This window comes from Molossus molossus, unplaced genomic scaffold (assembly GCF_014108415.1).
Source record: "Molossus molossus isolate mMolMol1 unplaced genomic scaffold, mMolMol1.p scaffold_m16_p_15, whole genome shotgun sequence".
Lineage (NCBI taxonomy): Eukaryota > Metazoa > Chordata > Mammalia > Chiroptera > Molossidae > Molossus > Molossus molossus.
Window position 1 is genome coordinate 14,743,723 of NW_023425350.1, and position 24,697 is coordinate 14,768,419.

Sequence of the window (24,697 nt, forward strand, 5' to 3'; positions counted from 1 at the left end):
GGGCATGACTAGCCCCAGCCTGTACCCAGAAGTGTGGCTGCCATCGCTTTCATTCCTTAGGATAGGCTCGTCTCTCCCCCTGGTGGTTGGAGAAGGGAAACACACTCAATGTCGTAAAGGGCTGCTCATTTCAGAATTGTATCATTTTGTTCCACAAGCTTTCCAAAGGAGTGCTAAGAGTTCATTTACTTTAGATCGATGGTTAAAATTATCAGACTACCCAAGGATCTCATTCGAAAAGGAGCAACTTGCTTGTGAGGTCATGCCAAACTTTCATGGGTTTTGATGTCTGCTTCTGTTTTCCTTCTCTGAAGATGAATTAAAAAAAAAAAAAAAAAAAAAGTCCAGCCAGTGTGGCTCATTGGTTGAGCGTTGACCCATGCACCAAGAGGTCCCCAGTTCGATTCCTGGTCAGGACACATGCCCAGGTTGTGGACCCAATCCCCAGTGAGGGGCATGCAAGAGGCGACCAATCGGTGTTCTCTCTCATCGATGTTTCTCTCTCTCCCCCCCCCTCCCTTCCTCAATAAAACAAACAAAAAAATAGGAAAGAAAAGGTGAAAGGGTCCTCCTGTCCTCCCCCCTCCAGTAGCCTCATGGACTTTCCTGAGTGAGGGGTTGACGGAGCACTGATTTCCCTCTGGAAATGTGGAATGAGCTATGGTGTACAGGTGGCACTTGGTTCTCTGCACCTCCTCCCTCTGTGAAATGGTAACAGGCACCTGGCCTACTGATTCGCCGATGACAACATGAGTGAAAAGAGCAGTGAGATTCTGTGGAGGAAAATCCATGTTGGCTGCTTTACCTCCAGGGAAAGTCAGTTTGTACGGAGCCCCTCACTCGTCTGTTTTTCCACTTCCTACTTGATGTTTTTCAGGAGGGCTGTCCGGGCATTCACAACCGCTTTGAAGGCATCTTCACTGCCGGGCGCCACACACTTGTCAGGGTGCAGTAGCACAGCCAGTTTCCGATAGGCTTTATTGACTTCGTCCCTGCAGAAGGAGAAAGGTCGATGTCAGCGACAGGGCCCGCCCCACGCACTGCATGTAGCTGTTTGGACAACGTAATAGCTCTTACAGCAAGCATACCCCATAATACTACCCTTTCTTTCCAAAGGTAGGGTTAGGAAACAAACAACAAAGAAATAATATGTAACATACTAGTAGGAAAAAATACAATGCAAAATGAGTATATGAACACTAAGAAAATGCTGAGTAAGGGAATGATGAGATGAAAACACACAGTACTTGGTACCTGGCAGGCACTCAGCAAGTCTTTGCTGACTTTGGCAATGAGGGCACAGGGTGGTCAGGGCAGGCCCCCTGGACTAGAGCTCTGGAAGCTGGGGCTTGGGGATTAACACGGGTGGAGAAACACAGAGCAACGGAGAGAGAACTGGCAGAGGCTGGGAACAGAGTGTGGGCACGGCGTGTAGTTCCATGAGGAAACTGCTGGGAAGGACAAGAAACCAAGTAGGCCAGGGAGCAGGGGTCAGTAAGTGAAAGTCCATGAAGGCAAAACAACAGAAAACTGGATTTGATACACAATAACAATAGGAGGCATTTCATGACAAAATGGTGCTGGGTGTGCTGTTTCTTAAAGTTAGGAGACAGGCAGGAGGTTGTTTCCATAACCCAAGCTTGCGTATGAGAGTTTAGATTATGGTGTTTGTGGAAGGGAAGATAAAAGAGATAATACATAGCAAGAATTTGCAGAAGCAGATGATGAGCCAGATATACAAGTGGATAAGACAAAAAAAAAGGGCTGAAATTAATTCCAGTTTCATGGGGAATCCGAGGCCTGGGGAAGACGGTGACACCAAAGACCAGGAAAGGGGGATGGAAAGGGCTGAGAGTTACAGTGAGCTCCCTGAGACCAAAGAAGAAGAGAGAAATTAATATTATCCAGTCAGGAAAGAAGCAGTAACAGTGACTATTTCTCCAAAGACCAGCAAAGCTCCAGGAGAGAACCTGAGGCTTCTGAGCTCCTCAGTGAGCAGGAACTGGTTGGGGAGAAGCCTGGAGACCATCTGTCCCTCTAACCTTCCCTGCTCATCATCATCCTCGGGTGCCAGGCCTCTGAGAGGCTTCTCAATGCCCAGACACTACCCTGGCTCTGTCTCTACCAGATGGCTTTATCTTCTACCTTCCTGTTGTAACTCAGGGTTCCCGTTACCCCATAAGCCTGGAGATGGCCCTAGCTTTTCACCTTTAATTTTTGTCAGAAGGACTTCCAGTTTGACTTTGCAAATTAGGGAGATGGTCTTTGACATCTTGATGTAACAAAGTCTTACGTGTCAGCTTGGAGAGACAGAGACCGTGCCCTGAGCATACATTCTAAGGCTCTTTCTGTTTTCTGCTCTGAGGGGAGTCCTGAATTTTGTTATTTTAATCTTGCATGTAGCTTTTCTACACAGATAACTTTGATATTAGCTAACAAGAACCACATTCTCCCTAAAAGACTCTAAATCTGAGGCAGGTTCAACATCCTCCCTCTTCCCCTTGAGTGAGTCCTGGGCAGAACCCCTCTGGCCGCCTGCTTCCTGAGGGACATGTCCCTAGGGGTTCGTAGTCAGGCCTGGGCCTCTGCAGTAAGAGTGCCTTGTAAGCATTCTGGGTAGCAGGAGAGACTTTCCAGAAAAATTTTGAAGAAACAGGACTGAGTCAAGTGTGTAAGAAATATATTAATTCCACTGAAGATGAAGATTTTTTTAAAGTTCAAGAATAGTAAACAGAACTGAACAAACATTAACACTCTCTCTGACTCAAAAAATGTTTTTAGGTTTTGCCTAAATATATTCAGTGCCATACAAATTTAGTTTGACATACTCAGAGGAACAAAGGTAAGAAAAGTACATGTTTTGCCCTGGCCGGTTTGGCTCAGCGGTTGGAGCATCGGCCCATGAATCATAGAGTCCCGGGTTTGGTTCCCGCTAAGGACACGTACCTTGGTTGCGGCTTGTCCCCGGCCCTAGTTGGGGTCGTGTGGGTGGCGACCACTCTATGTGTCTCTCTCATGTCGATGTTTCTCTCTCTCTCTTCCTCCCTCTCTCCCTCTTGCTCTATCTGAAGATAAATGCAAAAAAAAATGTCCTCAGGTGAGGATAAAAAAAAAGTACATGTTTCTATTAGTTTAAGAGCATGGAACTTATGGAGGTCCTTTAAATTTTGGTAGATTCCAATTAACCACAGTGAATAAATAAGAAACAAGAGTTTGCCCGGCCGGTGTGGCTCAGTGGATTGAGCGTCATCCCATTGACTGAGAGGTTCTGGTTCGATTCCCAGTCAGGGCACATGTCTGGGTTGCGGGCTTGATCCCTAGTAGGGGGTGTGCAGAAGGCAGCCCATCTATGTTTCTATCTCTCTCTCCCTTCTTTTCTCTCTCTAAAAAAACCCCCATAAAAACAAAAAAACACAAAGTTTATTTTTCCTTAATAAGTATTGTTCTAAGTTAATTAATAAGAAAAATAATAGTTTCTTAGTTTTAGAGCCACTATCTGTTGAGGATGTAATGGAAGAATTTAGAATGAAACCATGGAAATTTACAAGGAAGTCAACAGTGTGGTGATTGGGGCGGTGGGGGGCAGGGGGTAGAGGTGGAAGAAGGCATAGAAGGGATAAATGGTGATGGAAAAAATGAAATGAAATGAAATAAAATTAAAAAAACAAATAAATACAAGGACATTTAAAAGATACCAATTAACTTTGTACATGAGGTCATCTGAATTCCTTTGTGTATTTAAAGCATCCTCAGTAATGCCTGGCAAGTCGAGGTGACCAATAACTGTCTTCCCCTCCCCCTTCCTTCTCTCCTTCTGGACTTAAAGATATGCTATGAGACCAAAATGGAGGAGATACTTAATGCTGTTGATGCCACAAGGCAATTTTAATATGTACTTCTGTGTGTGTGTGTGTGTGTGTGTGTGTGTGTGTGTGTGAGAGAGAGAGAGAGAGAGAGAGAGAGAATTGAGATGAAAAAGTAGAAAGGGAGAACCATGGAGACGAAAGCTATGGTGCAAAATTAAAAGATATGAGAACTTGCCCTGGTGGGTTTGGCTCAACAAATAGAGCATCAGCCCTCAGACCAAAGAGTCTTGGGTTCAATTCTGGTCAACGGTATGTACCTTGGTTGTGGTTCAGTCCCCCACCCTGGTCGGGGTCTTTCTAGAGGCAACCAGTCAATGCATGTCTCTCACATCGATGTTTCTCTTTCTCTCTCTCCCTCCCTCCCTCCCTCCCTCCCAGTCTATCTGAAGATAAATGGAAAAATATCTTCAGGGGAGGATTAAAAAAAAAAAAGATCTGAGAATTCTTATAAATTATAATATGCATAGTAACAGCAGTATTATATAGTAAAAAGTTATGTTAAACACTGAAAGTTCTTAAGAGAGTAGATCCCAAGAGTTCTCATTACAATGTAAACCTTTTCTTTTTTTTCTATATGAGATGATGGATATTAACTAAACTTGTAACTGTTTCACAATATATAAGTAAAATCATTAGGCTGTACACCTTAAACTTATACAATGTTGTATGTGAATTACATTTCAATAAAACTGGAGTAAAAAAGTTATGCAACTATACTGAAGAACAATTTATTCTTTTTTTTTTTTTATCATCACCCGAGGACATTTTTCCATTTTTTGTACAGACAGAGTGGGAGGGAGAGAGAGGAAGAGAGAGAGAGGGAAACATCGATGTGAAAGGGACACATCGAGTGGCTGCCACCCGCACGACCAACCACGGCCGGGGACAAACTGCAACCAAGGTACATGCCCTTAGCGGGAACCGAACCCGGGTCTCTCCGGACCGTAGGCGGACGCTCCAACCGCTAAGCCAAACCGGCCAGGGCTGAACAATGATTTATTCTTGCACAAGCAACAAAGAGTAGTGATTATATTTCTTTTTCTCCCAAATAATTATTTTGGCTAAAATAAAACAACATAAACACACACAGATGAGGAACTAGCAGGATTTTTTGAGACATAAACACACACACTGTTCAGGGTCAAGAACCAATTCTACCACTAACTCTTGAGGTTACTGAATGTGTTGAGTCTCACTAAGTCCCAGTGTTCCCAGTTATAAAATGAAATGTTTGAATAAGTTGATTGCTAACATTCTTTCCTCCTCTAAAATTCTATAATTTAAGAATTCCCTTTTGTATGGTATTTTTTAAGGTTACATTACCTTCAAGGTTCTTATTCAACAACGCAGAGCATACCATTTCAGCAAGTAATGTACACAGATACACTACAAGTTCCCACATCAGGCAACTGCCATCAACTGAATACCAAAGAAGCAAAGGTGTTTCTAATTCAGTGAAAGGTCGTTATTAAGTAATCTATTTCTACACACCTTCACATTTCTAGGCAATCAAAAGAAGATATATTGCAGCTGTAATGCTGACAGTTGTGCCTTTCTCTATACTAGAATCCAGCACTAATATCATAGAGCACTGCTTACCTTGAGGCCCCAGGTTTGACTCCCAACATGTCCCAACTGTCTTTGCTATTCCGAATTCTGCGAATGGTGTCTGCTTGTTCTTTGGTGAAACTAGCACTGCTATTTGTGATAGGACGTTTCCCACCATTGTCACATAAATCGACTATGGATGCATAAAAGGTCTGCAAAGAGAAAACATATCCCACAGTAGAACTGATTTTGTGAAAATAGGAATTCCTTTTAAGATCAACTTAAAGAATTTTAATATATTCCAGTAACTCTTTTTTAAAAAGCAAATATTTCAGAGGTAAAGGAAAATATGATTTAAAAAATTAAAGGAAAATATACTCTTAATGAGTGAAGAGACAGAGAATCTCAGCAGAGAATTGGGAACTACACAAAGAACCAAATGCAAATTCTAGAACTGAAAAGTACTGAATCGAAAAATTCTCTCAGTGGATTTAACAATAGATTGAAATCAGAGCAATAGAGACCCTGCAATCTGAAAAACAGAGAGAAAACATGAATAAAAATAAACACAGTCTCAAGGAGTGGGACAAAATCAAATGATCTAATATGTTGCTGGAATCCCACACAGAAAAGAGAGTGAGAACAGAGCCAATATAAAAAAAGGTAAAAAAACAAAAACAAAAAACTCCCCAAATTTCAAGAAAAACATCTGCACACCAATCTGAGAAACTCAACAAGACCTAAGTAGGATCAATGTAAAAAGAATGACATGTAGGCACACAGCACAACTGCTGAAAACCAAAGAGAAAGAGAAACTCTTAAAAGCAGCTGAAGGGGAAAAACGACATTATACACAAAGGAGTAAGAATGAAGACGGGTGCTAACATCTCAGGAGACACAATAGAGACCAAAAGAGAAAGAGAATGAACTATCATCTTTAAAGAGCTGATATAACCTCTAACAGTTATTATTTATAGCTGTTGAACAAATCTCTACTACTCTTAGGTGCCCTCCTATCTGAAATGAGAATGGTATCGGCCACACATTGTTAAGAGTCTTAAACATGATGAAATATGTAAACTCCTCCAGAATTGTAAAACACTATTCCAATGTTTAAGTATTATCATTGCACATATATAGGTGCAAACCCACATAGGTCTATGAACTCAAAAGAACAGACATGTGACAAACCAATAGCAGCCTTATTTGGTCTTGAAATAGAAGGCTACTGGCGCCCGACTTAGCCTGTCAGTGAGGATGAAACCTGTCTTCTAATAGGAGGGGTGACAGCTTGTGAGAAGAAAATTCAGCATAAAAGATTAAGTAAAATCCCACTCAATAATTAAGAACACTTTATAGTATAGCTACATTATTTGAAATGCTAAAAATTCCCAAAATATGAGACATAGTCATAAGAAAAAAATGCATTATTCATGCCACCACTTACTTCCAAATAGATCTATCATTAAGAGTTGATTTGACTTTATAATTTAGTGTTTAAATAGTCCCCTCCCCTTAAAAATTATTCAAGATTAGTAAATTTTAAAAAGTGACCATTTATTCAAGTTGCAATGTGAATGAATACATCTCTCTATTGCCTACTTGATAGGTGAGTCCTAATGTTCATGTGTGACTGGCTGGATTCTGCAATGATAGTCTCCTATTCGCTAACTGCATCCGCATGGGCTACAATATAGAATTATCTTAGCTATGGTAAGGCAATTCTCCTAAAGTAACACTTCCATTTGGTTATGCATACAGATGTAACCAAAGGTAGTTTGGAAGAAATTCTTTGTCTCACTTAAGTATAATAACTGTTGTTAAACTTGATAATCATCAGAATCACCTAGAAAGCTTTTCCAAATACAGATCCCTGGCTCCATCACATTAAGCTTCCAGTAGGTCTGGAACCCAGCAATCTGTATTTTGTAGAATTTCCCCAAGTAATTCTGATGATCAGCCAGGTCTGGCCTAAAATAGACAGCAGAGAGATATCACACATACACACGTACTCATACTCATATTCTTTCTCCTCCTCTCTTTCTCTCTCCAGCTTCTGAAAAGAGTGAGCTTATTCTAATGAGAAATTCTTTACCTTCTCATCATTTAAACTAAAATTTGGCATGAGCAGCCTTGACACAAATTCTAAAACAAAATTCTGAGTTACCTGGAACATCTCATTAATTCCCTCTCCAGTTTGTGCTGAAGTTTCAAAGTACAGGAACCCTTTGCTTTCGGCCCAGAGACGCCCTTCACTTTCATCAACACAGCGGTGCTTGGTACAGTCGATCTGAAACAGTAAATTGAGGGGCAGAGAAGATGCCAACCTTGTCCCACCAGAGAAGGCCCAGTGAGGCCTGTCAATCCCTGACTAAGCAACTACTATTCTTAAATGAACCCCAACACTAGTACATAAAATTACCAGGACCAAAAGGGCCAAAACAATGACTAATGTTGAAGGTGGAGTGATTTCTGTGGCAGAACAAGTGCCTGTTACTGCACTCCCCACTTTGTCCCTTGAGAAAATGCTGCTGCTCACCTCTCGGAAAGCTGGCTTCATGTCTGCCACATTCAAGGGGCTATGGTCTGCTTTTCATACCTTGCCACAGACCACACTGTGCCTAATTACCACCCCTCCTCCACTCAGGTCAGAGGGTGATCATTAGGACACACCTCTCCGGCTCAGTCACCAACGTCATTCCCCAAGCACCGAACCAGACACAAAAATGGATAAAAATCCTGATACACCAGGCTTTGTTGTTTGTTGTTGTTGCTCTTGTTTTGGGGACATATGTTTTGAAAAGTTGTTGATTCCTCTGTTACCGAATAGGGAATTTTTCTTTTATTTTTAAGTTCCCCCAAACTCAGAACTGCACTCTTCCTATAATAAATTAGAAAGTTGAGCATACCATTTCCAAAGCAGTTACCTTGTTGGCACACACTACAAATACAATATTTTCCATGTTTCCGTGAGGTCCAAGATCTTGCTTCATTTCTGCCAGCCACGCATCAAGGGCATCAAAGGAGTCTTTCTGCCCAACATCATAGACCAGTATCACACCCTGTGTGTCCTTGTAAAACTCATTACGAACCTTCACATAAAAGAACAGATGCACAAAATCTGAAATAGCAAGTTGGGGGGGTTGTGATTTTATAAAAATATATTGCACAGTCATTAACTTAGCAAAGTATGTTCTTTTGTGTATTCATATTTGTTGCTGTATCTCAATATCTGCTGGTCTTTTACAAAATCTAAGTAGCATGATAAAAAAAAATCTGTTAGTACAAAAGAGCTTGTAATGGAAACAACAGGCTCCTGCCCTACCCTTCCTCACCTCCAGTTCCATTCCCCAGAGACAATCAATCTTTAAGTGTTGTTAGCAGAACTTAAAAGAATACAAATTACATCAAGTTCTTCTCAGGAAGAACACAGAAGGTAAGTGAACAATTAAAAAGACTCTAAGGCAAAAATGACACAAATATCAGCAATAGGCACAGCCATTTAGACATGGCATCCCAAAGTCGGCTTTCCCAGGATGCTAGGCAGAGTTTCCGCAGGGCCCTAGGACTTGGATCTGTACACCGACTTCAGATTCCAAGCTCAGAGCCTCAGTGTAATGCAGCGGAAAAGAGCACAGGCTCTGGAGTCAGACAGATCTGAGTTCATGCTTACTATTGTGTGATCCTGGGCAAGCCACTTGACCTCTCTGCATCTCAGTTTCCTCATCTGTAAAATGGGGATAATACTACTTACTCCACAAGGTTATTTATTATGAAGAATAAATGAGATGATGAAGGCAAATCACCCATATTGTGCCCAGAAAACAGAGTGTATTAGCACCTTCTCCCTTCCTTCCTTGCATCCATTCTCTCACTGTCCTCCTTCCATGTTTTCATCAGAATGGTAACTCACTCTGGAGCGCACCCTCAATTCTGGGCAGAGGCAGCATGAAGTACAGGGCACTGAAGTGGCAGAGGCAGTGACAGATGGCGAGGGCGAGAGCAGCACTGACAGCTTCGGGGTTTCAGTGACAGAGGCACTGCAACATACATTCTTTCCAAAGTATTCCCGCATGCTCTCAGACTCACACTGGATATGCAGTAAGAAATAAAGACATCTGCCCTGGCCGGTTTGGCTCAGCGGTTAGAGCGTCGGCCTGCGGTCCTGAGAGACCCGGGTTCGGTTCCCGCTAAGGGCGCGTACCTCGGTTGCAGTTTGTCCCTGGCCCTGGTCGGTTGTGCGGGTGGCAGCCACTCGATGTGTTCCTTTCACATCGATGTTTCTCTCTCTCTCTCTGTTCCTCTCTCTCCCTCCCACTCTATCTGAACAAAAAATGGAAAAATGTCCTCGGGTGAGGATAAAAAAAAGAAATAAAGACATCTTATACACATCAGACTGGAAGTAACTATAGTTTTCTGAGCACAGACACCTGGACCAATTCTGCGTATTAATTAGCAGAAACATAGACAGCTATCCCCTAAAACTAAACCCAACAAAATCAGTAAGAATTTAAAATGATAGCGACGAGGAGTCTGCTCCCTCATATGCGTGGTCCGTAGCCCGCCTGCAGTGGTGAAAACGGGGCTCTCCCGCCGTTTCCGAAACGTTGCCGCCTTGGCCCCCATACACCACATTCCCCAGGTTCTCAACGGATCCCTCTTTCACCAGCTCCTCTTCTGTCCGTGGTTCCCACTCCGACCTGCCTCCATAACGCCCCAAACCCTGTCCTGGGCCCTCTTCTTTTCTTTTCCTTCTTCCCAACTCAGCAGCGTCAACCACTCACAGTTTCAACTGGGAGAGCCTCCAAGGTGAACCCTTTCATCTCTGCTTCCAGACCTGCATTTCCAAGGAGCTCTGGACTCTTCTAGCTGAGGGTCCTGTAAGAATTTCAAATTCTACAGGTACATCAGGAAACCCTCCAACTTATTCCTTTCTATACTTTTCCTTCTCTTGAACTTCTAGTGCTGAACATAGCAGACCATTCTCTGTCGTTTGGGCTGAAAGCCTGGTGTTAACCTTTGTCCTTCCTCTCTTTGCTCAGCAGATTCAAACAATCCTGCAGAAGCCACCTCTGTCATATTTCTTGCACCTGTCACTTCCTTTCCATTTTCACTGCCAACATTATCTCTGCAAGTCTTCTAAGTAATCTCCCTAGCAACACTGTACACGGTGCATATTCATCTTTTTAAAACCCTGGCTCAAAAATTCTTTAGTTTCTCCACTCCCCACAGTTCAAACTCTCAAAATTGACGTTAAAAGTTTCTGATTAGTTCCCTCCCCTCCCCAACTTTTTGGTCTTATCCTCCTCTTACTCACCCTGTACTTCAAATTGGACAATCTCTCATACCCCGAACCTAACCTGTGCCTTCCTAATTCCATTGGCAAATGGACACCTCTTTATCTTCAGTCTCTCAAGGGCTAGTTATAACACCATATTGTTTGTGTAGCTTTCCTGCCCTGCTCCTCATCATCTAACTCCTCACCTCTGCAAACAGAATGTCATCTCTAACCCCCTAGAAACCACAGCACTCTGTGCTCCTCACAGTGCTCACGGCACGTCCTGTGAGTTGTGCAGTGAGCGCGGTATGTCGGCTGTCTCTGCACCAGACTGTAAGCAACATGAAGACTGTACCTGACACCTTCGTGTCACCCAGAGAGCCTGGGAAGTGGCCATATCTGAGACACATGTGTTTAGTCAAACGGCTGAATGTGCTATGAGAGAGAACAAAATAGAGGCCAAAGGGGAAAAGAATTTCAAAATGTAGATCATGCTGTCCAGAGGGAGATTTGTGTATAAAAAGAGACAATAATCTTGAGTAAGTGATTTTATTACCTCAAGCCTTAGTTTCCTCAGTTATAAAATGAAAAAGTCAAAGTCAATGTCTCAGTGGTTACCTGCCACTCTATGATTCTTGTCACCCCCAACAGGTTTCTAAGGTTAGTCTTGCAGACTTGCTCCATCCAAAGTTTAATTAAATAGGATGCTACAGGAACTGGGATTATTTCATTCTCAAAGCAAAGATGGCAAACTTTCTAGTTTATAGGTTAGAAAAAGCTGTTAGATTAATCACTCAGGCTTCAGAAAGTTTCTGTGGTCCCTCAAACTCACACCAATAAACTAAACCCCAGTGGAAGCAAGACGGGTGGGAGGAGACAGGCCCCACCATTCCCTGGTGGTGCTCTTGGGGGTACTGTCCCCTGACGTGGTTACCTCACATACTAAGCACACTGTCCTTTTGCAGTAGGCCTGTGGGTTAGCCTGTCCAGAGAATTGTGACCATGGAGGCTTCACTGGAGGACCGGCGACAAGGATGTGAGAACGCCAGCGATCACAGCCAGGGCCGAGTGTGCTTCCTGGGCTGTGTGCTGAGCAAGGTATACTCTGGTCAGCCTGGAGCTTTTAAAGAAGATGGTGGCTCTGGTCTAGTAACAATGAGGGTTTGAGCTCCAGACAGCAAATATTTAACCAAAAAAAAAGGAGAGGTCAAGGCTATTTCAGAGAAAAGCTTCTTCAGAAGTGATAGTTTCAGGAGCTTCTGTTAATTACACTACCATTTTTTAAGCTGCTGGAAAAAAGCTCTTACAATTTCAGGTTGTGTTATGAAGAGTCTAGTGTCTAACGGCAGAGGTAACAGAACACTCAGTGTTTTTCACTATTAGACATGTGGAATGCTGTGCTCAGTTCTCAGCTCCCTATAGGCTAATGAGAGTTTATCCGCAAAGGATACGAACAGATCTAGCTGTGGCAGGAATTTAAAAAAAAAGTTTTAGCTGGACAGGAACAAATGAATAAATATTAGGCAGGCTTTCTTGTAGAACAAACTCGGTCCATGTTGCTTCAAAAACAAGGAGAAATCAGTGGCGAAAGTCAAAGGATGGCAGGTTTCGTAAAGGTGAAGTTGTTAATCTAGAGTTTTTCACTCTATAAAGTATTAACTTCTGAAGCAGTGAGACCCCATCATTAGAGATACTCATTCTCCAAACCCTCACGAGTCTGCACCACTCAAAACTGTCCTGTGTATTAATTGTCCCTGGATTCCCACCAACCTATGTAACTCTTACTTGTCCATCAACACTCAGTTTAATTGTTGCTTCCTCCTAGCTGAGCCAGGTCTGGGTTTTAAGTGTTCCCAAGCATTCTGTCACCCATTTAACATTTCTCTGACAAATTTAGATTCCATGAGAACAGGGGCTGTGTATTTCCAGTGCTGACGTGAATGAATGACGACCATCAGATGCTACAGAAAGAAACCCAATAACGGGCAGGGGTCTGGACCATGTTCATGTTCAGGTTTCCTCTAATGCTCCATTTTACACGATTTGGTGTAGTCTAAGGTTTTGTTAGAATTTCTGGTAGTCAGATGTCAAACTTGAGGTCATCTAGAGCCCCCATGCTTTTCCACCAACAATAGTCTACACTTGTGAAATTGATTTAACCCGCTGTAAGACTTCACATTTAAAAGGAATTCATTTTACTTAAATATTTTAGGTATATTCACAAGATGAGAGATTTTACAGCAATGAAAAGTTAGGTTTCCTCCAGAAAGATGGAATAGATGTACTTTTCCCTGCTCTTCCTGCTAAGAACTAGTAAAAATCCTGGACATCATATATAAAACATACATAAGAGGACTCCGGAAGGTGGAGAGAAGGCAGACAGCTAGGAATCTCAGGCCCGAGGAATGACACAACAGGAAGTTTCCTGGGCTTTCAGGCCTCACGCATCCAAGACTTGGAGCCGAGGCAGCCGGCGTGGAATTGCCACAGCGTGCAGACAGACCAGGCAGACCAGACAGACGAAAGCCCAACAAAAGCCTGTTCTCTTAACACAAAACACCAAGAAAGAGGCAGCCTCACAAGATAAGAAAAACTTTAGAAGATAACCGCTCACTCCAGCTAGACACCTTAACATTCTGTCTCTCCACCCCACCCACTCAAGCAAAGGCTGAGTGAAAATTTTAGAAAAATAGTGAAAAATACAATAACTAGAATTTTAAAAAGCTTAAAATTGAGCTCAACAAATGGAGGGGACAGTGGAAAGCATCAGAGAACTAGAAGGCAGAACAATAAAAATCACCCAATCTAAACAACAGAGAGAAAAACAAATAGATAAATAAATCGAACAAGATGAGAACAAGAAGAGGGGAAACAAGGTGCGGCTGAAAAAGTACTCAAAGAAATAATGACTAAAAACTTCCCAAATTTGACAGGAGACATAAACCTACAGATTCAAGAAGCTGAGAAAACCCCAAACAGAAAAAATACAGTATGGCATCCATGCCAACGCACATCATAATTAAACCTCGAAAACGAAAGACAAAGGGAAAACCATGAAAGCAGCCAGAGAAAAGTGATGCCCCTCTTAGAGGGAAGAAAACACTTCAAATGACAGCAGATTTCTCATCAGAATCATGGAGGGCAGAGGATTTTTCAAGTGTTAGAAAAAATACCAACCCAGGCCTGGCTGGGTGGCTCAGTTGGTTGGAGTGTTGTCCTGTGCACAAAGGGTTGCTGGTTCGATTCTGGTCAGGGCATGTACCCAGGTTGCGGGTTCTGTCCTGGTGGGAGTGCATGCATGAGGCCAATTGCTGTTTCTCTCTTCCCCCAATCTCTCTCTCTCTCTCTCTCTCTCTCTCTTTCTCTCTCTCTTTCTCCCTCCCTACCCCTCCTTTCCCCTCTCTCTAAAAATCAATTTTCAAAAACCATATCCTCAGGTGAGGATTAAAAAACAAAATCTAAGCTCTCACATCAGGAACCTAGAACAAAATAAGCCAAAGCAGAAGAAAGGAATAATAAACATAAGAACTTAAGTGAAATGGCCAAATTAGAGAAGAGCAAAAAGCCTCCTTAGGGAAAAGGAAAGGCCTAGGGAAGGAAAAACAGAAGAGAATGGTCATGAGGTTCATTTTAAGACTACTTAGGACTGACAAATAGATGAAAGTAAATCAGGCGGGGTTCTCCCTGGGGAGAGAACTCACATGGCTGAGGAGTGGACCGGAAAGATCACTGGTACCTGCTAGGAAAGAAGTCACGTTACCAAATTCTTAAGTCCACGCATGAATGCAATTATCCATTTTGGGCTAAGGTATAAAGTAAAAAGCAGCAGTCCTTTGAAGGTTAAAATGTCTTATATCAGCTACATTTACCTATTTTTACACATAATTTGAATATGAGTAATTTTAAATAATTCAGGATCTTTGCCTACACGACTGACAATACTGCATATAGGTTTTCTCAGAAAGGCTTTCTTTCTTACCTCGTAGAAGAACGGATGTCCAGCCATATCAAAGATGTTAACTTTGATTTCTCTGTCTCTGATTTGTACCCTGAAATGTTCAAATGGAAAAAACCCCAAAGAAGGTCATGGTTTCTGCATTCACATTATTTGTCATTAATAAATTTCAAAAGTGTATGTGTATGAAATTTAAAAGGGCTTCTTAGTGCCTCTTCCTGATTTCAGATAATCTTTACAACAGCAGCCAGTGCCTTGGCAGATAACCTTGCCTCCTTCTTTTACCAACACTGACCCCGCCTGGAGTAAGCACTCTTGTTTACCTTCAACTTCCCTTAGGAAACTTCAGTCCACACCCCTTAACTAACAAATGGTGACTATTACTATGGTACTAAGAAAAATTGATTTGGGACAAGCAGGAATGAGAAGAAGAAAAACAAAATGTTTTATTTCCCTTAGTAAGACATCTTAATTACTACTGGTTATACTTGGTCATCATGCAGAACAATAACAAAGATTATATTATTAACAACATCTGTTTCATTTTCTTGTGATCCTCATTTGAACAACAGCAATTTGTTTTCAGAAACTTGAAAATAGAGAAAAGAACAAAAAGGGAAATAACAACCATTCATATTATAATTAACTACTGTTAACATCACAGCATATTTGTTTCTAGTCTTTTTTCTTTTTAAAAAAAAATCAGTACTGGAAAATGAATGAATAAAATAATCGAAATAATTCAAACACTAAAGAAAAAGAAAAAGATGAAAACTTGTAAGTAAACCCAAATCATATCACCCAGAACAAAACTTAATTAATATAGATTAAAATCACTACAGACTTCTTTCTGTGTGTAGATAAGACTAACACAAAAATATTTTAATGTGGGCTTATACTATTTTGAAATGAAAAGCATAAAATTTACCTTTCATTGAATCTAACAAAAAAAGAAGGAAGGAAGGAAGGAAGGAAGGAAGGAAGGAAGGAAGGAAGGAAGGAAGGAAAAAAAAGAAACTGAAGTGAATTGGGAGGAATTATTATTGACCTTTAAATACAAATGCGCCCTCACCACAGAAATACTATTTCCCAAAAGATTCTTCTAAGGTTAAAGAATAGAGCTTACTAACAATAAATTAACAAATGAGAGTCTTTTTTTTAAACACCACATTTCAATTTTCAATAGCACTAATACGACTCCCTCCTGTGGAATACAAGGACATCAGCACTTGGCTCCCATTGTCCCTGTGTTATCTTCTGATTTATTTATTGTTATGATTCCCTGTCCAAATTTATAACATCTACTTTCAGTTCTGAAACCCTAATTCCCACAGTTTATTTTTATATTACTTGTATATTTAAATAAAACTAACCACCATTAATCATATTATCATGATTTCTCCATTGCTATATTATCTACCGTATTTCATCAAGTTTAAGATACACATTTGTGTGAGAACAGCAAAACAAAAAACAAAACAGTAAGAGTTTAAGAGCATCTGGAGAAGATCTGATATAATAATTTACATTAGAAAATTTCACCTTGAAGAGACAGCATTTGAGAACAAGTGGATTCACACATTGACACTCAAAGGAGGTCAATTTAATTTAGAAGCCAGAGAAAATTACCTTAAGAAAAATGCCAATTCAGTACCCCAAGGCAGGGCTTGCCTCAGTTGTGGCCTGAAGACCATCTGCATCATAACTACTGGGGAGCTGGTGTTAAAAATGCAGATTCTTGTGCCCCACCTCAGACCCAGTGAGTCAAAATCTCAGTGGGTGGGTCCTAGGAATCTTCATTTTGACAAATTCTCCAAGTAATTCTTAGGCATCCTGAAAGCTGGGCTTTACCTACTGAAAACAGGACAAATGCAATGGGCAGCTATCATTTTAATGGGCCAAAGGAGTACTCCTCGACCCCTTTCTTCTCCGAATGGTGGTTCAACCGGGCTCTGCCGTGTCCTTTGCTGGGGAAAGGCATCTGTCCCTCCCTGAAACCCAAACCTGCCCTGGAATTTTTAAACTTGGAATACTAGTTTTGCTCTCTCTCTGAAAGTAAAACTTACAATTTGAGCCCAAGAGCTGCTGGCAGCTGTGTAGAGAAAGTCAAAGAGAGAGAGAGAGAGATGTGGTGAAATTATTTGGTTCTATTCTGTCCCTGGATCCAGTCACCTCTGAGGACCAGCTACATCTATATAATGGGTTTATGTGAATTATTGTCCTTTTTATTATTTTGCCTGAATTCTTTTGAGTTGGGTTTCTGTCAATTATATCCTCCTGACTCACCGTGAGATGACCATCTTCTCCCAAAAAAATTTCAGCCAGAAACAGAAGAGTCTGTTGAATAAACCACAGTTCTGGGGCATAATATGGTGATTCTCATTTCTTAGATGAATATACTAACTACTTACATGACTCAAAACAAAACTGCCTTAAACAGGATATCCTACCATATCAATGATGAAATACTGTGCCCTGAAAAACATATAACACCTCCCCCACTTTATCTACCATTTTGAATGTTGCTCTAATATTCTAATCTTGCAAACAGTTTATTTACTTATTGAGTATCTACTATGTACAAGCACTGTGCCAGGCACTCATAGGTAATTACACTAATTGCCCCTTCTTCACAGAGCTTATAATCTAGTGGGGGACATTAAATATATACAAATAATAACAACACAAGGCAATTTATTGTAAGTACCATAAATAGCAGACAATTTTAATATTTCTGTCATTTGCAACCAAAATGAGTCCTGACTGATAAAGGAGGTGTCCAGAAGGCCTTATATGGGAGTATTTTACACCTTGAAGGGATTGACAGGTGGAGAGATGAGGGAAAAGACCCTTTCAGGAGCAAAATGAATAACTGCACTAAGCTAGGAAGGTATGATGGCAGTTCATGGATGGAGAGAAAAGTGTAAAGGAATGCAATGAGAGAGAAGTGGGGGGGGGGGGGGTAGACTGGGACCAGAATAGTGAGTGCCTGAGATTCCACCTTTAGAGAGTGTGTTGTCTACCTCAATTCTACTCTTTGGCAGAGTAGAATTATACCTATAATGTACTACTATCTCCCCAAGCTCAACCCACTCTTGATTTTCTCCAAATAAATCCCTAATTATACCCAATTTCACTCTTCCTGGATCATTTTTTCTCAACTCCAATAGGCTATAAAGATCACAAATCAATAAGGTTCTCCGATAGAAAATTTTCCACATAATTTTTACACTTTTTTAGAGATAATATTTCAAAATGCTCTAAATACACACCTGCTAATAGGACCTCCTTCTACAGAAACAAGTTTCCTGAAAAGTGACACCTGCTGGTTAGGCTCTGGGTTGACATGCTCGACATTGTAGATCCCCTACCTAACACAAGGCCTGAAGAATAGAACATGCTCAGTGATGAACTGATAGGAACTGATAGTGAGGGGTGCTATGATCTCTACATATCTGTAAAGGTCTCATTCCTATTCTTTCTCAATTTGTCTTCAGAATCTCTATTTTAAGACAGATCATTTTAAAAGGGTTCTGAATTTCTATGTCATTTACAAGCCCAAAGAAACAATATACTCACTTTGTGACTCCATAGTCAATTCCAATTGTTGCAAGGTATTTAGACACAAATCTTTTCTCACAGTACCGCTTTATAATACAGCTCTAAAAAGGTGAAAATACATGCTTTTAGTAAATATCCCCGGGAACATACACAAAATAAACACATTTCTTCATTATGGTTTCTTCATTCATCACTACGAGAAAGCATTTTTAAAAGCCCAAAGTATAAAGTAACTGAAAGAAAAATGCTAAAAGGAAGATTTTAAAGAAAAATTATTTTTAAATTATCCCGTTAACATCAAATATAGGTACACTTTTAGTTTAGTTCTCAATTTCTGTGCTCTTTTCTTTGAAGAACTCTTCTACTTTCTATAATATCACCGAAATATCTAGGCCTAGCCTTGACCTCCCCTCCCAAGACAAGATCCCCATCTCCAAATATCTATCTGCTAAACTAGTTTCTACTTAGATGCCTTGCTGTTACCTTAAATTCAGCAAGTCTGAACATAAACTAATCTTATACATAAAACAGCTCATCCTGCTGACATCCTAGTTCTGTTAATAATACCATTTTCCCAATTACAGAAGATCAAAATATTGAAGTCATGTTTGAGTCTGAGCCTTTCCAAATCTTCTTGTGAATGTTTCTTCCATCTGTCTCTTCATTTCAACTGCCATTGACACCACTTTGGTTTAGGCCATCATCTACTCCTAGACACTGCAGGAACTTCTTTGTTGGTCTTTCTGACTCCTTTTCCTCCCAACTTCAGCCAATACTGTATATCACTAACATTATTTCAAGTCAGAAATCTTCAGTGGTTTCTCATTGCCAAGAGTTCACAATCCAAATTCCTTAGGACTAAATCCCTAAAGTCCTCCGTAATCTGACCCTAATCTGTCTTCTGTCTAAACCCTTCTATATAAACTCTCCATTTCTGCAAAACTCCCAGGACCTGACTTCCGGCTTTTATCATTAGTTTTCCTTCTACTTGGAATAAGCTTTCCTTTCTCTTTTCTTTCTTTCTTTTTTTTAATTAATTTATTTTTGTTACAGATGTTTCTCCTTTTTCCCCCCCTTCCTCCTTTCTCTTTTCAAATCTTGGTTATCCTTTAAGGCCCAGCTCAAACTCTGAGCACTCAGGTTATGAGATCTTGTCTGCATCTGAACTCCTCTAGCACTTTACATATACACAATTACATACACACACTATGCATTTGCCACCAGTCATACACTGCCTTGTATTGTTAATTACCTTTTCACATGTGTATATTTACCTTATCTCTTCAGCTAGACAGTAAACTATGTGAGGGCAAGCACCAGTATTTTTTTTTCTTTATTGATTTTAGAGAGAAGAAGGGTGAGGGAGAGAGAGATAGAAACATCGATGACAGAGAACATCAGTTGGCGGCCTCCTGCATGCCCCCCTTTGGGGATCGGGCCCACAACCTGGGCATGTGCACCAGTATATATATATTTTAAATATTTTTATTGGTTTTTAGAAAGTGATGAATGGAGAGGGAAGAGAGAAAAAGAGGATATAAGAGAGGAACATCGATATAAGAGGGGACCATCAATCAGCTGCCTCCTGAACGCCCCCCACTGGGGATCCAGACCACAACCTGGGCATCGAGTCCACACCCAGGCATGCGCCCTGACCAAGAACTGAACCAGCAACCTTTTGGTGCATGGGACGATGCCCATCCAACCAAGCCACACTGGCTGGGGCAAGTACCAGTATCTTACTTCTTTATATCTTTTGCAGAATTAGCTCAGTGCCAATGAAAAAACAATTTAAAATGACTTGTATATTAATAATAATCCCTAGTACTCATGAAACTTATAATTTACTTGAAGTGCTGCTAATGGAGTTTATTCTGTTTAAATCCTTTCCTGATGAACCTTAATCTAAATTAAATAGGACAGTTACTATAAAAAGGACTTAATAAGCTCATTGTGAACTAAAGGAAAAACTTCTTTGGAGTGACTACCGCTAAGAGGCTACACTTTTAAAAACACATTTATAGCCCTGGCCAGTGTGGCTCAGCGGTTAGATCATTGGCCAGCGGACCAAATTATCGTGGGTTAGATTCTGGTCAAAGGCATGTACCTCAGTTGCAGTTCAGTCCTGGCCCTGGTTGGGGTCCTGTCGCAGGCAACCAATCAGTGTCTCTCTCTCACATCGATGTTTCTTTCTCTCTCTCTCCCGCCCTCCCTTTCACTCTATCTAAAAATCAATGGAAAAATATACAACAACAAAATACTCTATTGTTAAAAAATGCTAACCATAATCTGAGCCTTCAGTGAGTCAGAATCTTTTTGTGGGTAGCCTTACCTCCAGTGTGGGAAAAAACACAATCTCCGTGGAGTCCAATTAAACTAGGTATGCCTACATGTGTACACACACACACACACACACACACACACAATGGTATTTATTACAACATTGTAGTAGGGGGAAAAGCTGGAAACAAAGTGAATTCTCATCAATAGTGAGACTCCTTGCATATCATGGACTATTATGTAACCATGAAGAAGAGGGAGTTATCTGTCAGATAACTTGGAGGAATTGCCATAATCTATTGTTAAGAGAGAAAAGCAAACTCAGAGAAGTATATACTACAATGTTGTATGATGGGGATATTTTTGACCACAAGTAAGAGAAACCCAATTCAACAGGCAGGTATTTATTTAATATAACTGGACATCTAAAATTGGGGCAAGCTTCAGAGTTGACTGATATACAGATTCAGTGGTAATCATATTAGAAACTTCAGATCCTAGAGGACCCTGAGAACTGGGCTGGGGCTTTGGGAACAGGTTGACTGCTAATGTTGAAAGTTGAATTGGATATAAACATAGAACACAGAAACTTTAGGGGTCTGCCATAGAGGATATAAAACCCTTGGGAATCTCCTCCTTTTTATTGCATCTCTAGAACCTCTAAAAAACAATGCTTAATAATAAAGGAAAATAATAAGTATCCTTTTTTGTACCTGTTTTTAATGAAAATGGCCTTAGCATTTTGCTGATATGTTTGCTGCTGGTTGATAATAAATATTATTTTATCATAAAATGTTTATTAGAAATGACTAATTATATTAAATATTTTTAGTGTACTGAAAATATGTTCTCCAGTAATCGGTTGATACAAATTATGTTGATTGACATCTTGATATTGAACCATGTTTGCAATCATATGACAATCCCTACTTAATAACAGTATATATATTTTTATATTGCCAAATTCTGTTGATATTTAGAAATTATGCATCTCTATGTATATATAAAATTGGCATATACTTTTCTTTTTTGATACTATATCAAGTTTTGCTATTTAAGTTACCATGACTTCATATAATAAATAAGAATCCTGTTCATATTTTTCTTTGCCACGGAGTAATTTAAAAAATTGAAATTATGTTTAAAAAACTTAAATCATGCTTATTCATGAAGCCACCTGACCCTGATAACCTTTTGAAATGATAAATCTCTTAATTTCTTCTGTAGTAACTGGTCAATGGGTTTTCTACTTCTTTTGAGTCAATTCTGGTAATTTATATTTTGCTTAGAAGTCCTCCATTTCCTCTATATTTTCCAATATATTCCCATAGAATTTTGGTAGTATTCTCTAATCAATCTTTTAAGCTCTTCCAGTGTGTGACTGTCTTTTTTTCAACACAAATCTTGTAATATTTTGCTTTCTCTATTTTTCTTAAACAGATTTGTAGGCATTCTTTTTCATAATTAATCTTTCCAGAGAACTCCCTTTGTCTTTTGGTTTATTTTGTGTCCTTTTTCTAATGTATTAAGTTCCTTTAGTTTTTTTTAAAATTGAGACATACCATACCATAAAATTCATACTTTAAAGTGTACTTTTATGGTTTTTAGTGTACTAAAAAAGTTGTGCCACCATTAATTTTCTTTAGTGTTTATCTCTCGTCTTTAGAAATAAATTATTTCTACATTTCTAATAAATTATTTGACTACAGCTTTGATTTTATCCTGAAGGTTTTGGTATAGATTCTATCCTTTTCATTGCTTAATAGTTATTTTGTCATTTGTTTTTATTTGCCTTTTGGTTCAAGGATTATTTACTAGAGCATTTCTTAATTTTTAACATAAAATTGTTTATCTGTATATGTTTCTATATTTTCCAAATTCTTTAAAATGAATGTGTGCTACTTTTATAACTAAAGGAAAATTTTTTGTTACATTTAAGTATTTTATTCACCTGAAATTTATTTTTGAGAAAGGAATGCAATAGGGATCTACTCTACTCCCAAATAGTATGTACTTGTTCCAATAGTACTTATTAAATGGTCCCTATGTTCCCATGATTACATTTGTTGTAAACTGAGTTTCCTTACATGTTTGAGTTTATTTCTGGACTCCATTCTATTGCACTGACGTCTCTATATTTCCTTTCCAGTATCAAGAGGAAAATCTTGGTAACTTTAAAATGTGTTTTAATATCATTAGTGTTAGTCTCTTCTCATTTCCTTCTTCACAATTTTCTTATTTTCATGTTTAATTTTAGTACCTTTTATTATGTTCTGAAGAAAAACCCTATTGGAAATGTAAATGGAATTGAGTTACATTTGTATATTATTTTAAAGAATTAACATCTCTACAATTTTGAGTGATCCTAATTAAGGAGAAATATCTTTCCATTCATCTAAGTAATTGTATGTCCCTTTGTAGAGTCTGAAATTATTCTTCATATAGGTCCTACCTATTTCTTCTCAATTTTAAACCTAGGCACTTTGTTTTGGTTTTTATTATAAAGTCAAATAGTTCTTCAATGATATATTCCAAACAATAATAATTTTACATAGTAAAGCTATTAATTTTTGTATGTTAGTTTTTCCTCACTGAATTTTCTGACTTTTCAGTTAAATTCTCTTTGGGTTTCTAGATAATCATATAACTAGCAAAGAATGACAATATTGCCTTCTTCTTTCTAGTACTTCATAATTTATTTCTTTCTCTCTCTCATCTAATTGTACCGGCTAATGAATGTAGTGACACTGGGCATTTTGGGCAATTTTTAATGCTGCACCATTAAACATAGTAAAATTACAAAAGTGATGCAATGCTCTTTGCCAGTTTAGTACATAACCTTCTAGAGGCATTTTATTCTTTGCTTCTCAATGCCTGGCACATAGCTGATGTTCACTAGATGTTGCCTTTCAGAGAATGCTATGTTAGTGTGTACATACATACATATACACACACAGATACATAAACAGTAAAATGCTAAAAAGAAAGAAAATACACTAATAAACATTTAACGAGCATTAAATGTGTGCAAGGAACTGGCCTAAATACTTTACTAGGTCTTTTCGCATGGAGATCCTTTTCCCAGTTGATTTTGACAGCATGTAAACATGGAAAGAGATCTGCAGTGGGAATGTGAAGACCCAGGTTCTAATCCGGTCTCTGTCACTAATTTGATGAACTTGAGAGGTTCCTAATCAACAGCTTCCACTTACCTATAAGGACAGACAACTTGGGTGAAGAGGAGGCAGTCCTAAAATTCATTTAGGGAAAGACCTCTGGTCACCTTACACCCCCCATTCCCTCATACCATGGGACAGCCTATAGATGACACCCAGTAGACTAAGAAAAGAAAAAGGCAGAACTAAGGCTTCTTTTAGAGAACAGATGTGGTAACACCACCAAAAATAAACACAAAACAAACATGCAAAACAAAAGGGCACAGGCTCCTTGACATGCATTGCACCTCCCCCGTGAAACATGTCAGCGTCAGTTATGCTCCGCGAAATGCTGGATTCGGGGCTCCAGTTCTGTAGAGAAATATTTTACAAATCCCCAATCCTCACACGTTCCCCAGTAAGTTCCCTTCGGCTCTGAAGCACTACTTGGGGTAACTAAACTTTTATTCTCCACCTCTAAGTCTCAGATAGGTCACCTCGAACACAGATATGGTAGCTAAGCTGACAGTCTAACGTTAGGATCCAGGCCTCCTTACTTTCTTTGGGGTACATTCAAGGGCTAAGGGCCACAGGAGACACCTTCTTAGAGAGAGTGACGTCGGCGGAGGAGGTGACAACCCAAAGGTCAAAAAGGTCAGGAGAGTTTTCCTCGAGGAGCCCCATCCCCCAGGAGGAGACCCGGGCCTTCTCAGGGGCGGGGAGGAGGCTGAGCCCCAGGCTGTTGAGTGGCCGCACTCCCAGCCAATCGGCACGTCGCTCCGCCGCGCTGAGGTCCCGCCCTTCCTAGCGTGGTACTCACTTTTCCCACTTCAGCGTTGCCCATGGAGATGACTTTGATGCGCAGGGACTTGCCAGGCTCCTTCCGCTTCGGCATGTTGGCCTCCATTGCCCTCGCTCTCTCGGGGCCTCACACCTCGGCCTCTTCTTGTTCACCACGCTGGCCCGTCCCTCAGGTCGCCTCATCCAATGGCGGAACCGCTGCTAGCGTCACCGCCCGGGCTCCGCGGTTCGCCATCCCCGCCGCTGCATAGCA

At 40.2% G+C, this 24,697-nt stretch overlaps 1 protein-coding gene across 1 annotated transcript; it reads right to left on the bottom strand.

The window, feature by feature from the left end:
• Positions 1-554: 554 nt before the first annotated feature.
• On the bottom strand, positions 555-24,697 carry DNAJC27 (DnaJ heat shock protein family (Hsp40) member C27). Its single transcript, XM_036263062.1, has 7 exons — positions 24,464-24,697; positions 18,227-18,309; positions 14,672-14,741; positions 8,342-8,506; positions 7,582-7,704; positions 5,466-5,626; positions 555-992 (listed from the first exon to the last, which is right to left on the bottom strand). The coding sequence occupies exons 1-7, from the start codon at positions 24,548-24,550 to the stop codon at positions 860-862; spliced, it is 822 nt and encodes a 273-aa protein (XP_036118955.1). The 5' UTR covers positions 24,551-24,697; the 3' UTR covers positions 555-859.

Bases quoted from the DNA above. Each gene is read 5' to 3' on its own strand.
- DNAJC27 (XM_036263062.1), bottom strand. From the start codon at position 24,550: ATGGAGGCCAACATGCCGAAGCGGAAGGAGCCTGGCAAGTCCCTGCGC. The intron at 18,310-24,463 runs GTGAGTACCACG...TCACCTTTTTAG, and splicing joins GCAACGCTGAAGTGGGAAAA to AGCTGTATTATAAAGCGGTA. The intron at 993-5,465 runs GTAAGCAGTGCT...CTCCTTCTGCAG, and splicing joins GTCAAACCTGGGGCCTCAAG to GGACGAAGTCAATAAAGCCT.